The 15037-nt window shown below is 43.3% G+C and overlaps 1 protein-coding gene across 1 annotated transcript in view; it reads left to right on the forward strand.

The window, feature by feature from the left end:
- DHX57 (DExH-box helicase 57) overlaps positions 1 to 15037 on the forward strand; it is a 208133-nt gene that overhangs the window by 63245 nt on the left and 129851 nt on the right. The window contains exons 8-11 of the mRNA XM_040350769.1: positions 6365 to 6560; positions 11524 to 11648; positions 11739 to 11872; positions 14718 to 14772. Coding sequence (XP_040206703.1) covers positions 6365 to 6560; positions 11524 to 11648; positions 11739 to 11872; positions 14718 to 14772 — 510 coding nt within the window. The remainder of the gene's footprint in view (positions 1 to 6364; positions 6561 to 11523; positions 11649 to 11738; positions 11873 to 14717; positions 14773 to 15037) is intronic.

Genomic DNA, 15037 nt, shown 5'->3' on the forward strand with positions numbered 1-15037 from the left:
GGAACTTATAACAAACTTGTCAATTGATTGTGTTTCCTGTGGGAGGAGCCCTTATCTCTCTGGTGTGCCGTCCTGGAAGGCTCGTAGAAATACCGTTACCGGTAGATCTAACGTAGGTTTTTAGCACCTGGGATTCCCACAGAGGCTTTATTATTGGTCCTGGACACTTTTGTGCCAGGGTGGGGGCGGACTGCGGCCCCCGTTATCCCCTGGGGAATGCTCTGTAATGGAGCCGTGGACCAGATACCTGGGTCGGTGCAGGATAAGGCATTATGGGTGCGCTTCTCATTGCTGTACGGCACTCTCTTCAGCTGAAGTTAGTGGAGCTGGATTTCCGCCGAGGGCTCGGTCCTATTTGGTTCACAATTCGGACCGCTCAGTGTAGGTTTTTTCCTTCTGTGCCCTTATTTGATAATTTCTTAGATGTGGAATGAGAAAAGCCGCTGAGGGCTTTTGTAGTCCCTCACCGCCGGGCAGTTCAGTGCCCCTTTTGAGGAGAGCCCTTTCAAGAGGTGGGCTTCTTCTCTTGTGGTGGACCCTCCGGGTGTCATGTATAGGTGACCATTCTCCCTATTGCGGGGACCCCCGCTTGTATGGATCTGACTGTTAGCAGATCCGAAGTATTGACCCTTTCCATGTTTCAATGCTGGGGTCTGACTGCCGGCCTATTGTGGCCGCTACTCTGGGCTCTCAGTCACTCACGGAGTGAGCATTTTGCACCAGACAGCCGGAGGAGCGTGACTCCCCCAAAGTTATTAGGCTAGCGGACCAGCTGGTCCAGGGCCTCATATAGGTTATGCACACGGTGGTGTAGTGGTTAACTCCATTACCTGGCACGAATCGGACACTGACACCAATCTGCCTGGAGCTTGCATTGTCGCTCCCTGTACCTGTGTGGGTTTCCTCTGGGTACTCCGGTTTTCTTCAAGGGTGTGTGCATACACCTACTTAAAATTCATACACACTATGTGTGTGTGTGTGTGTTATTTATGGGAAACCCTCCCAGGCCATCAAAGGCCCAGCTGGGGGTCTAATCCGTCCCTGGGTACATAAGCGATCACGCCGGCACCCAAATCCTGCCAATGTATGTAGCCTTCCCTCCCTGTCTCTAGGTGGGGGGGCAGCTTGCAGGTTCACAATTCGGTAAAACCTTCCTGCTCTCCGACCAGTGGGTCTGCGAGGTGGTCTCTTCTGAGTACTAGATAGGGTTGCCTCCTATCCACAGAACAAAGTTCTTTCCTCGTGACTTCCTCTCCCGGCCTGTCGGGCCTAGTACACACGAGAGGATTTATCCGCAGATACGGTCCAGCGGACCGTTTCCGCGGATAAATCCTCTCGAGGATTTCAGCGGATTTGGATCCGATGGAGTTTACTCACCATAGGATCGAAATCCGCGCCAAAATCCCCTCGCCATGACGTGTCGCGCCGTCGCCGCGATGATGACGCGGCGACGAGCGCGATGCTGTCATATAAGGAATTCCACGCATGCGTCGAATCATTACGACGCATGCGGGGGATCCCTTCGGACGGATTGATCCGGTGAGTCTGTACAGACCAGCGGATTAATCCGTTGGGATCGATTCAAGCGGATAGATTTGTAGACATGTCTACAAATTTTTATCTGCTGGAATCGGGAAATTTCCGCGGATAAATATCCGCAGGAATGTACACACCATAGAATCTATCCGCTGAAACCGATCCGCTGAGATTTTTCAGCGGATGGATTCTATCGTGTGTACGGGGCCTAAGTCTGCCTTGGGCAGTGTGGGACTTGCTAAGCTGTGGGGTAATTTTACTTTTCCTGCAGGACGAGAGGCTGGGGGGTTTTCTAGGGGCCTAAGGCCCTGAATACCTTTGTGAACGTTGGGTAGTTCCACATGGAATCCTTTCGTTTGGTTTCTGCGCTCCATCCGGGGGACGTCCTGGCGTCCTCAGACATCAGGGACGCATACATGCATGTCCCGTTTTGCGCATGTCACAGTGTTCTTTCTGTGCTTTATGGTGAGAGAGGGTCTCTGTCAGCACCATGGGTTTCCAGCTAGGACCTTGCACTTATCCTAACTTATTGGGACAGCGAGGCTTTACTTTGTTGGCTACTTGGACAACCTTTTTCTGAGAGCAACTTCTGTCTCAGACCTAGTGGATGTGTTATTCCCATTCGGACCCTCCGAAGATTCGGGTGGGTGTTAAACACCAGAAGGTGTAGCTCAGTGGCAGCAAGCCCGCCTTCCATGTGTGTGACCCAGGGTTCAAATCCTGGGGATGCTAGGTTCCGACTCAGCGTTGGAGTATCTAAGGTTGATCCGGACTCCTCAGTGGCGAAGGTCCTTCTTCCCCTGGAGAAATTGCAGTCTCTTCAGTCTGCGGTGAAGGTATTGGCATCACGCAATCGGTCTTCTCTCCGGGCACCTGCGGGTCCAGGGCCTGTGGGTAGCCACCTTCGAGGCGGTACTGTATGCCAAGTTCCACACTCGGTTTTTTCCAGGGGTTAAAAATCGATTGTCTCTGAAATCATCAGATTCCGGTGTGCCACCTAGTCAGAGTCTTTCTGAGTTGGTGACAGAGATCCCCGACTCCACGATCCGGGAAGTTTTTTTCTTCCTTCCAGTGGTCGGTATTTATGATGGATGCCAGCCTCAAGGGTTGTGGGCCTGGGGGGTCCCATCGGGTCTGAGTCGCTGGACTTGTGTGGAACTGCGACCACACCTCCCTGTATGTGCCCGCTCTCGTCTGGCCTCGGTAGTTACCCAGGGTCGGGCCTGGCTAGGGCCTGGGTGGGTGACCGCCTGTATCCACCAGGTGCTGTGGACCCTGTCTACCGGTCTTTGTCCTATTTTAGGCGATCAGGCTATGTTTCTCCTCGTGGTCGAGGAGGTTGCAAGGTCGTCCGATCTGGTTTCAGCCAGACAACGCCACGGCAGTGACTTCAGTCTACCTTCAGGTATACCAGTGGGTTACTTAAACACCGTGCACGCTGACGTCTACATTCGGCCAAACCCCCGTTGAAGTCCATTCGAGACGAAACGATCGTCGGGTCGCCGTGACGTCATCGCGTTCCGTCCTGAACGCCGGCGGTGTGTTCGTTCCAGTAGCGAGGAGCATCGGAGCATTGGAGTGGAAGTGTTTTCTAATTCCTTCGCCTGTTATTCACTACATGATTGTAAGTGCAACCTTTATTAAATTTTCTCTTTGAAAAACGTTTTACGCTATGAGAATCCCTTCTTCCTTTATCGTTTATGGTACATTCGGGACCTCCTGCTGAGCCTCACCCTGATCATCCAGGCGGATTGGTAGCGGGAAGACCTTATTTCCCACACGCTCCATAAGACTGGTGTAAAACAGTCTTTTATTTTGGTAAGCAGGCAATTTTTCCACACGGGTGTATTGCAGAGACTTATTTTATCATCATCACCTTGGAGTTGTTACAGCAATTTCCCGAACAGCCTTCTTCTGAGAAAACAAGCTGGTTCACTCACTGCTTTCTGTCTTCTTCACGGTTTTGGGAATTTTCCTTTATTTTCTGGACTTAATGTGCACCTCAGAATGAACTTTCAATATATTATTATTTATGAATTTTTATTTATCACATGAATTATTTATTTATCACAGATTAGCACTGCATTTCCTCTTGTTTTTGTATATTTTGTTGGATTGTTGTGCACAATTTTAAATGCTAGCAGCTCACCTATTTAGATCATTCATATTTCAATCATCAATCTAATTCAGCGCAGCGCCAGCCTTTTGGTATTATTTTGTTTATCTAGGCCACTGGAGTCGCCAGATGCTGGACCAGGGTGTCTGGTCTTTGTGCTGGGCTCCCTTGCAGGTGACCCTCACAGGGCATAGATCACCTGGCCGCTCGTCTCCACCGCAAGGGTGTCAAAGCTAGTGGCCAGGTCTGGTGATATGGTGCAGACGCGTCAGTCGCGCTGGTGGCCCTGTGGGGTCTGTATCGGCAATTTTTTGCCATTCGCCATTGTAGTGCTTTCTTGGCTGCTCCACAGTGTGGAGGCTTAAAAGATCCCGATGCTTTTAATCACTCCAGCTTGGCCTCTGCGTCCTTGGTTCGTCTACCCTGGTGGTTGCCAGGGCGGGAGGTACCTCTGTCTCAAGGTCCCATGTTTTCATCCTGTTGTACAGTAACTGACTTGCTCAACTTGGCTATTGGAACCCGGACTTTAAGAGACCGGGGTCTGTCAGACTCGGTCATCTCAACAATGCTGAGGGCATGGTAGTCTTCTTCCGGAGGATCTACCGTCACACCTGGCAGGCCTACTTCTCTTGGTGCGAAGGGATGGAGTGACGCACTCGGTGTCCAGGGTTCTGCTGTTTTTACAGCTTGGAGTGGACCTAAAAACAGATTTCAGCCTTGGCTGTGTTCTTTCAGTGGCCTTTTTGCGGCCCTTTCCCTGGTGGGTCCCCTTTTTGTGTGCAGGGGGTTTGTCATATACTTTCCCCTCTTGGCCCATCTCTCCCCCCACGAGTTTTGACTCTGGTGCTCTCGGTTCTTCTGGAACCTTCTTTGTGGTAACATCAGAGAGATTCTCTCTTGACACTATCTCAGAAGGTGGCCCCTTTAGTGGCCTTTACCTCTGTTAGAGGGGTTTCTGAGTTGGCGGTCTTGTCTTGCAAGCCACCATGCTTGATCTTCCATAAGGTTTAGATGGTGGTGCACCCGCGACCTTCCCTTCTTCCGAAGGTGGTTTCAGCCTTTCGCAGGAATAAGGACATTGTTTTTCCATCCTTCTGTCCTCGGCCGGCGCATCCTACAGTGGTTGCCTTTCATACTTTCGGCGTGGTACGCGCTTCGCGGGTGTACCAGCCTGCTACAGCTCCGTTTCGGAGTTCTGACTCTCTTTTGTGTCGGTGGTTTCTGGATTGGGCCGTTTCTTCTGGGGATTTGCACGTAGGTGGTGTTGTGAATTGAGAGCATGTATATGTCTCGTTCATCCCTCCACCTGATAGCCAATATTTCCTCATTCCGCAAAGTCGCCAAATATCCTTGTTGTAGTCTTGCATTAATGAGCCATTGCTGAAAGCCCTTCCTATTGGCTCTCATGGTCCCACATGCTGGAGTCTTCTTCTTCCGGTGAAAATGACGGAAAAGGGGCAAGCCGGTGTAGTAATTATCAACATATAGATAATAACCCTTTCCAAGAAGTGGATATGCAAGTTCCCAAACAACTTTTCCGCCAGATCCGATGTACTCTGAGCATTCAGGGGGATGCAGCTAGATGCCCTTACCTTTGTACATGAGAAAGGCATAGGTGTACCCCATGGCTTTGCCACACAACATGTAGAGTTTAACCCCACATCGGTGACTCATCCACATAGAAATTTTTGTCAGGGATAAATAATTGCCTGAATTGAGAACAATTTGTCATATGCTGAGTAATTTCAGGGAGGGCACTGGGTGTTGTCGTCGTTTGAAGCCTTTTCACACTGAGGCTTTCACAAACTTCCCATAAAACGTTGGGTGCTTTTTTTTTTTTGCTGTGCTTTTGCGTCGTTAGCGGTGCACTTATTTTAAGGACGCTTGACAACGTGACCTTGAAAAAAGAGCCATTTTGCTGCGCTTTTGCAGCACTTTGGAAGTGCTTCCTATTCTTTTCAATAGACAAGGGTATTTTTGATGCGCTTTTTAAAGTTCTACAAAGATGCTGCTTGCAGGACTTTTTGCCCCACCAGCGTACCGCCCCAGTGTGAAAGCATCCATTGAAATGAATGGGAAGCAGTAAAGCGCCTCGGTGTGAAAGAAGTCTAATGGAGAAATCGCATAATCCATGAGATATCTTGATTTTGGCATAATGGGGTGGGTAGACCAGTATAAATAGAATTAATTTTTGTTTTGTGAGTCCCATATTGAAAGTTAGGACCAAAAAGATTCTGGGTTGCTCAATATGTCCTCTACAAAAGTTGATTCTCAAAGACTGCTCCCATACTGACTTCCTGATCGGTTCCTCCTGCATTTTTTTTCCAGGTATTATGTTAGTTGAAAATGTTTACATAGCTCCTCTATATAAAAGGTCAGAAAGCACATTAACCGGCACTCATCTCAAAAACACACCACAGCCACTCAATACAGGTTAATCTCTTTGCCTGCTGCATTGTCAAACAGCGGGGGAGCATCCTGTTCAACCACATCGTTAGGCTTAGATGACATAAAAGAAGATAGGACAAAGCACTACATGCATTTTGTCCCCTGTAAGAGAATACTATATTAAAAAAGTTGGACTTCATTAACACCCTTAGGGGGTTCTCTTTCATTCAGATAATGCACATGAGATTTAGAAATGAATATAGAATTTTGGAAGTTATAGAAGTTAAATCATATGTGGTTTTTTTTTGTACTCCTTAATCACAGATGTGGTAAAACCACACAGATTCCACAGTTCATCTTGGATGCTTCATTAAAAGGATCTTCCAGTTGTCTGGCAAATATTGTATGTACACAGCCACGCAGGATATCTGCCATCACTGTGGCCGAACGTGTAGCCCAGGAGAGAGCGGAGAGAGTCGGGATCTCTGTGGGATATCAGATTAGACTTGAAAGTGTCAAGGTTGGTGGAATGCTTAAATTAATATAGATTACGTTAGTCCGAAAATGCAATAAGGCGTTGCCCGAACTGCCTTGTTAATGCAGCTGTCCAACGTACATACCAAGGGTATTTTTTATCACATCCACATTATCGGTCCTTGTCAGAATAATTGGTTTGCGTTGATTGTTTGATTTGGCCAACAGAATTTTATTATGTACCGGTTGTGGCGGAACTGCTTGGGCATCCCGACTAGGTCACCAAAGAGAGCCTCCTGCCCTCCTAACCGTTTTGAGTGGATCGAGAGCTACTTCCTGCCCTTTTTACCCCAAACATCACACACAGACAAGATGTGAGGTAAAAACCAAAGAAATTACTCTTTATTAAAACTCGGACACATACATTATACCCCACAGGAGTACACCCCCCCCCCCCCCTCCTGATCATATTGCCCTAACAATATAAACTGTACACAGGAATATAGCTACCATAGCTAAACAACAATCAACATATACTATAAACATTCCATTAATTAAACAACTAGACACCTGGACAATGTTGTGATTAATCAGAGATCTCATTCCAGGTCAGACTGGCCGGCACCTAGCTCACAAAGTACACTACACATTGTCGTATGTTCAACATCCCCACAGTAGTTTGCTAGCAGACAATAGGTGAGTTATTTAGCACAATTAACAATGGGTGAAAGACCGGTGGCTTGAGCTGATGAGATTAAAATCTGCTATGAGTGCCACAGTGTGGAGCAGTCATTGCTAAAAATGTGACACATAGGCCCTTAACATGGATCCCGGGCGTAGACTCCCAGAGTCTGTGTGTTGAGACATGAACACAAATTAAACAAGACCACCTCAAGCATCCCCTATGCACACACCTCCTAAAGAGCAGTGTTTCCCCAAAAGCCAGGGCCCATAGTCAGTGGGTAAGAGGCTTGCCCCTAGTCCTTTCCAAAAGCCCAAGTCCTGGTTAGGTCTGTTACACTGGTCATCCTAGATGCGCACATGCGGGGCATTTAATTTTGATTCCAATGTCTATAAAAGTGCTGGGACATAATTAACAAACGGTTATAATGAAATGCTGTATCAGACGGAAAGAAAGACGCATCTACTACAGATTACTGAAATGGGGCAAAGAAAATCTTTAAAGACGGTCTGCATGTGTAAAAGGGACCTAAGAGTTTTTATGGAGGCTCAATTTAAACAAATACATCAGATTTCTGATCTGCATATGACACATCACCTTTTGAACTTTTGACTTGTAAACCCTCAGGTCTAAAGACACCTATTGCACATTTAGGATTAAAATACTTATTTTCCCTAATTTATAGAATAGCTGAGTTTCTTTCAATAATCATAAAAATTAAACATCAAGCGTTTGGTTATTTTTAGATATTTAGAGTATAATGAGTATTTATAGGCACAATATTGTGTCCAGTGCTATCCTGTAATAGCATAATTGCCATAGTGATTGAAGCAAATCATTTGTTAATTTCTTATGCATATACATTCTGTCAAGAATATTTGTTTAAAGTTTTCTGTTCAACCCATAGAGAAAACACACACAAATAGAAAACCTCCATATACACAATCATATACCCCTCCCCCCACCCCCTTTTATTTTTTTTTGTGCTTTTTCTTTTTCGTTTCCTTTCTTCTCTTTCTCTCTTCCCTTTTTCTTTTCCCTTCTTTTTCCACATATTAACACACCAATAATAAATATAATGGGCAATATTCCTGGTGCAGCCTTATATAAATATATATGTTTGTGCCGCTATATCCACACTCTAAGTGCTAAGTGATAATAGGAGCCTGCTGAATACATACCTCCGCCCTAATGAAATCTATATCAAGAGAAATATATATGGAGCCCAACAGAAAAGCATATCTCTGACAATGAATTTGTGAATGTCAAAACTTGTCCCTTTCACTTTAAAAACTTTGAAGAGGTACGGCTTTACTACCACCCAACAGAAGATAAAAGGGTCAGGTGTGAGTGAGCCGCTCCCAGTCCAGACAAAGCTACGCCACTAGTTGTAAAATGCGTTGACGTCATCACGGTCACGTGACGCCGCTTACACTATCCCCGTCCAGTGGGTGCTCGGAGAAAAGAAGCCTGATAGCCGGCTGTAGAGCCTACCGACTCACACTGAACCAGTTGGGTCTAGCCCACGGCCAAGAAAGGAACCCACTGCCTACAGCTGCTATATTTATCAAATGTCCTCACATTGAGCTCCGATGAGCTGGAGACATATGACACAGAATCCTCGTTGGCGGCTGTAGGAATGGAAGGTGTCAGGATCATACACTGCAGGATTTGGTAACATAGGACAGTGTTTCCTTTGCTGCAAGTCATGTTAAAAACCTCACTCATAACCTGCTAGACAATATCACAAATATCTGCTGACTTGTTTATTTGAAGTTGCTACACTAGATGCATAATCAAGTAGGACTCTAGTTCCATTACTTGAAGCAGCACCTACAAGCACTACTAGCAACTGATATACATGAGTCTATACCTGAGTGATAAACATCTGAATATACCTGGTGTGCACATAGATGAATATACTCATCAGAAGAAATCTACACGTGTATGCATTCACCTTGAAATCCTGGGACTTGTTTATTCCCCAGGAACTATCAATCAATATAGTGCACACAGGGACACGTACAAATCCATAAAATCCACTGTCCGTGTAGGACTCTACAACCATTCCCTTAACAACCTTGCCCTAATTACTGACCTGTAGATGGTGACTCCACACCAGAGATCTGACCATCAATCACCTTCCACTAGTCCCCCCAGCAGGCTCCTTCTTGGGTGTCATACACTCATTGATTGCCTAGTTTATATATTTTTTCATTTAGAGACCTTCCTTTTTTTCTTTATTTTTTGTTTAAAGTCATAAGGCGGTATTCACCACAGGCAACCCCTTAGTGTATGGACATCTGGCGTCTGGACCTTTCTGTTATTTGTTTGTAATAGTCTACACTGTCTGTGCGTCTGTCGTCACTGTATCACATCCCACAATTCCTATGTGGGACCTGATTAACTGTAAACCCATATAGACATGTTCTCACTTCTTAGGACAACTGAGATATAATTTTACTATGTAAATTTTTGAGTGCAATACATTTTGTTGAATTTTAAACAGCCTTCAGTATTGCCCCTTTTTGCTGCCAAGTAGCAGCTTTTCATTTGGGGCTTCCTCATCTGAGGTCCCCCTAATCTTTTTGTTGTACAATCTTATACCCACAGTTGATTTATAGGAAGGCAACAAACAAAAAAAAATCGGTTTGCTCCAGTGGGGGAAAAAATCCCTTCCTGATTCTCCAAGAGGCAATCAGATATTCCCTGGATTAACTTTATACCTATAAATATTAGTATATAGGTATATTTTGTGTATTTAGGAAAGAATCTAGACCTTTTTTTAAAACAATCTACTGAGCTGGCCAGAATTTCTTCTTAAGGCAGTGCAAAGCGTTAGTTCACCTTTTAATTTTTTTCTTTAAAAGTGAACTAACACCATATTCCCTTCCCATCCCCCTAGTCCCCGTTGTACTTGGCTCCAGGGATGCTGAGCTCTTCATGCCCACGCAACTGGTCCAGCGGTAAAGGGATTTCAAATCCCAGCTCTTCTCTCTCCCAGACCAGAGCGATTCACTGTACAGGCGCTGATCAATCAGAATTGCTCAGGTTCTTCTCAGAAGCCCTGCACTGGTAAGAGGGGGAACAGGAATTTCAAATCCCTGGACTGGCTGTGAGGGCAAGGAGAGATAATCATACACAGGGGGGTGGGGAGGGTGTATGGTGTTCACCTTTAAATTTTTCTCTGTAAAGGTGAACTAACACTTTAAGCTAGCCATGCAAAGCTTGCTACAAAAGTACATTTTAAGAAATTGTGAGCTGAACAGTGACTATGTCCCCTCAGATGCAGGCCCTGCTTGGGTATCCAAGCCCAGCCATTGCTGTCTGAATACAATATCCAGCAGTGGAATTTCCGCAATCTACACTGTCTAACCTGGATTGGGGAAATCAAGAGATTTTTCTCTCATTCAGTTTACTGACTGATGAGAGAAATTCTATATGTGTACGGCTAGCTTTAGCATGCCACTAACTTTCTGGTCTTCTCAGTTGGATATAAAGGGCCTTGGTTTGAGAAGACTTTTACAGAGGTTTATGGCAGTCTATTGTCCACCAGCCTTGGGCTTGACAGACACTTTTTGCTGTATGTGTACCCCCAGGATATAAACATTTCAACAGATGTACATGTATTGAAGGTGGAAAGGCGGAGAAAGCTGTCAATCAGAGAGCTGGTTGGATACTGACAAAATTGTCGATCTTTCCAGAGCCTGGATCCGTTCTGTCCACAGTGAGCTGATTCTGGGTCACAAGACAACAAAAGTAAGTGTACTCCTGTGACCCACAGGAGAAGTATGGCCAAAAAAGCTTTGGTCATACTTCTCTTTTAATGGTGCGGCTTTTGAGGTTTTCTGCATAGTACTGATATGCCAAGAATTTATTTATGCAGACTTGTAAAATTACTGAAAGATCCATTTTATACCTGAAAATAAAGAGATTTACAACAAAGGATGGATACCACGTTACAGTTCCATATCGGTTCTGATTCTTTGGCATTGAATTGGAAGTTTCTATATGAATAAGTGAGTTAGCTCAGTGTACAGTGTAAAGAGTTTGTGAAGAGAAAGGTTAGAATCCTATATTGCAGAAGATACCTAGTTCTGCAATAAAAGAAAAACCTTCCTGCTCCCAAATTTTATATTTTTGCTTAATGTTTCACTCCAATGAATTTAGCACTGAAACACTGAGTTTTTCCTTTAGCAGAACTCTCTTCACCCAACAGGGAAATTGTGCATTTGAAATTTTTAGCTTGAAAGCTTTGTAAGGTGTAAATCACTCCCACCTGTATAATAAGTAATATAACTAACCACTTTTATTTCTGCTTATAAAGTCTCTAGGCACCAGACTTCTGTACTGTACAACTGGTGTTCTTCTGAGGCGTCTAGAAGGTGACTGTACTTTGCAAGGTGCCACTCATATAATTGTGGATGAAGTTCATGAAAGAACTGAGGAAAGGTAATCATATATACTACAAAATGTTTATGGTTAGCTTTTTTGCCTACATTAATTTGAAGCCACATTTTACTGTTGTTTTCTTTAATTCAGTGACTTCTTGTTGTTGGTGTTGAAAAATGTTATGAGCAAGAGACCTGACCTGAAGATCTTGCTTATGAGTGCCACTTTGAATGCTGAGCTATTTTCACAATACTTCAACGGGTGTCCCATTGTTCACATACCAGGTAAGAGATCACTTGTTTGTGACAACTGGCTATTCTCATGCACCTTGCAATGGTAGGTGTTGTATGTCCTAATTTTGACAGGTGGTAAAAACTGTTGGTCCGGCCTCTCTTTAGCTCGGCTTGTCAAGTTGACAGGTGCCACCACCTGTCAATTTTTTCTTTATAGTCAATTGGATCGTGTCGGAACTGCAAGAGAAACATCTGGCATGCAGTTGCATTGCATCAGTTTCATGCAAAATTGTTGTTTGGTCGGAAAATTGTAAAAAAAGTCTTTCTAAAGGCGTGGTCGTACATTACTGCATTATATATAGACTTGCCATTTTAGGGAAATTAAAGATTACTGGGAAATGTGGGTATGATTTGAAACAATACAGCCATAGTTTCGAAAACTTAAAGGGTTAAACTTGAGAACGATCAGTGACTCAGCTTTGTATGCTAGATTGAAAAAGCTCACTTGCTGTAATATAAATATATATATATATATATATATATATAAGAGTAACAAAGAGTAACATTTCCACCCCTGTCTGTGCGCACCTGATTTGGTCTACAGACCCCTCCTCATTTACTTAACATAGGGAGGAGGTGTCCTGTAGACCTCAGAGGTAAACACACAAGCTTTCTGGACTTCTGGCAGGATAAACAGGTATTTTTCTATACTTGCAGAGAGCGACTTACTGAATATTTTATATATATATATATATATATATATATATATATATATATATATATATATATATATATATATATATATATATATATATATATATATATATATATATATATATATATAATCTCAAAGTTCAATCAAATTTACCAGCATTTGTACTGTAATAGATTAGTACACATGTGTCACACGAGTCAAAGTCCAGACCTAAATCCAATTGAGAATCTGTGGCAAGACTTAAAATTGCTGTTCAGAGATGCTCTCCATTCAACCTAACAGAGCTTGAGCTATTTTGCAAAGAAGAATGGGCAAAGATGTCACTCTCTAGATGTGCAAAGCTGGTAGAGACAACCCAAAAAGACTTGCAGCTGTAATTGCAATGAAAGGTGGTTCTACAAAGTATTGACTCAGGGGGGTCTGAATACAAATGCACACCACACTTTTCAGATATTTTTTTGTAAAAAATGTTAAAAACCATTTATCATTTTTTTTCCCACTTCACAATTATGTGCCACTTTGTGTTGGTCTATTACAAAAACTCCCAATAAAATACATTTACGTTTTTGGTTGTAACCTGACAAAATGTGGAAAATTTCAAGGAGTTTGAATTCTTTTTCAAGGCACTGTATGTAAAAAAAATGGTTTATTATACAATGCTTCCATTTACTACATGCGCAAAAGCCCTCTCCACAAAAGGATGTATCTTTACTTACCTTAGGTGGATTAATACCATTTTAAAAGATTGATCTTTTACTTTTAACTTTTCACATTTACACCAAAAATTAAGATTTTTAATTGCACCCATCCCACTCATCTGTTGTGCCAATAATCTTCCATTGCCGCTTCTGCCGGTGTACTGACCAACAAGCGTTGATTTATTTAATTTTTTTAATGGACCAGTGTTATATATGTGTTTTTTTACATCTGTCCCTGATATGTCCGAGATTTTAGCTGCCCCGCCTCTGCACTGCCTCCTGGCGTGGTGGCCATCTGTAAGCTTGGGGGCCCCATAATCTTCTATTGCCCGGGGGCCCCATGAGTTGTCAGTCCGCCTCTGTGTATGTATATATATATATATATATATATATATATATATATGTATAATATATATATATATGTGTGTGTGTGTGTGTGTATATATATATATATATATATATATATATATATATATATATATATATATATAAAGCAGAGAGCCTAGAGCAGTGATGGCGAATCTTGGCACCCCAGATGTTTTGGAACTACATTTCCCATGATGCTAATGCACTCTGCAGTGTAGTTGAGCATCATGGGAAATGTAGTTCCAAAACATCTGGGGTGCCAAGGTTCGCCATCACTGGCCTAGAGAATAAAATGGCCGTTGTTGCAATATTTTATGTCACACAGTATTTGCGCAGCGGTCTTTGAAAATGAAAATTTGGGGGGAAAAAAAATACACTTTAATGAATAAAAAAAGAAAAAAAAAAACAGTAAAGTTTTTTGTTTTTTTTCTCGTCCAAACGTTTTGACTACCTGTTTTTGTGTATTTAATATTTTAAGATGCATAGTTTTTTTTTAAATCTAAATTATACATACAAGTGCATTGAATAGAGGCTTGTTGTGTTTAATAAATGTTTAATTTAAGAAATGTTCTGTATCACTTCCTATTGATTAAGGCCCCTTTCACACTGGGGCGGTTTGCAGGTGCTATTGCGCCTGCAAACCGAACTGAAACAGCGGCTGCTGTTTCTCCAGTGTTAAAGCCCGAGGGCCATCACACAGGAGCCGTGTGCTAGCAGGACCGCTCTAAAAGTCCTGCTAGCCGCATCTTTGGAGCGGTGTGTTTTACTGCTCCTCCACTGCTTCTTCCCATTGAAAGCGGCTATACCACTGGCAATGCGCCTTCACAGAGGCGCATTGCTGAGCGGTATTAACCCCTTTTCGGCCGCTAGCGGGGGGAAAACCGCACCGATAGCAGCCGAATACCTCCCCAATTCCGGAAATAGGAATGTTGTCTTACAAAAAGGCATAGTGATAAAAGCACCAGAATGCCTGGAAGATCTTGTGCATGGGAGAAAATATAATTTATCCACTGTGCACTATTTAAGTGGTAAAATAAATAACATTATGACCTTTCTTTAAAAAAACAACATCCTAGGTATTATGAATGTTTTATCCAAAATATTCTGTATATTTCAGGTCATACTTTTCCTGTTGAACGTTTTTTTCTGGAAGATGCAATTGCTAAAACAAGGTAACAAAACGCTTATTTACATTGCTTTTACAGTGGTAAGAAAATGTATGTGAACCCCTTGGATCAGACTTGAACAACGTTTGGGATGAATTTTTGACCATTCCAGCCCAGACACATTAGGATGCCTGGTGTGAACGGCACCCTGCCGTTCAAAGATTTAAGAACAGGATGTTTTCCAGTTGCAGTGATGTCTTTAAGCCTTAAATGGGTTGTAAAGGGAAACAAACAAAATTCCCTAAATAGCTTCCTTTACCTTAGTGCAGTT

This window comes from Rana temporaria, chromosome 4 (genome assembly GCF_905171775.1).
Source record: "Rana temporaria chromosome 4, aRanTem1.1, whole genome shotgun sequence".
Lineage (NCBI taxonomy): Eukaryota > Metazoa > Chordata > Amphibia > Anura > Ranidae > Rana > Rana temporaria.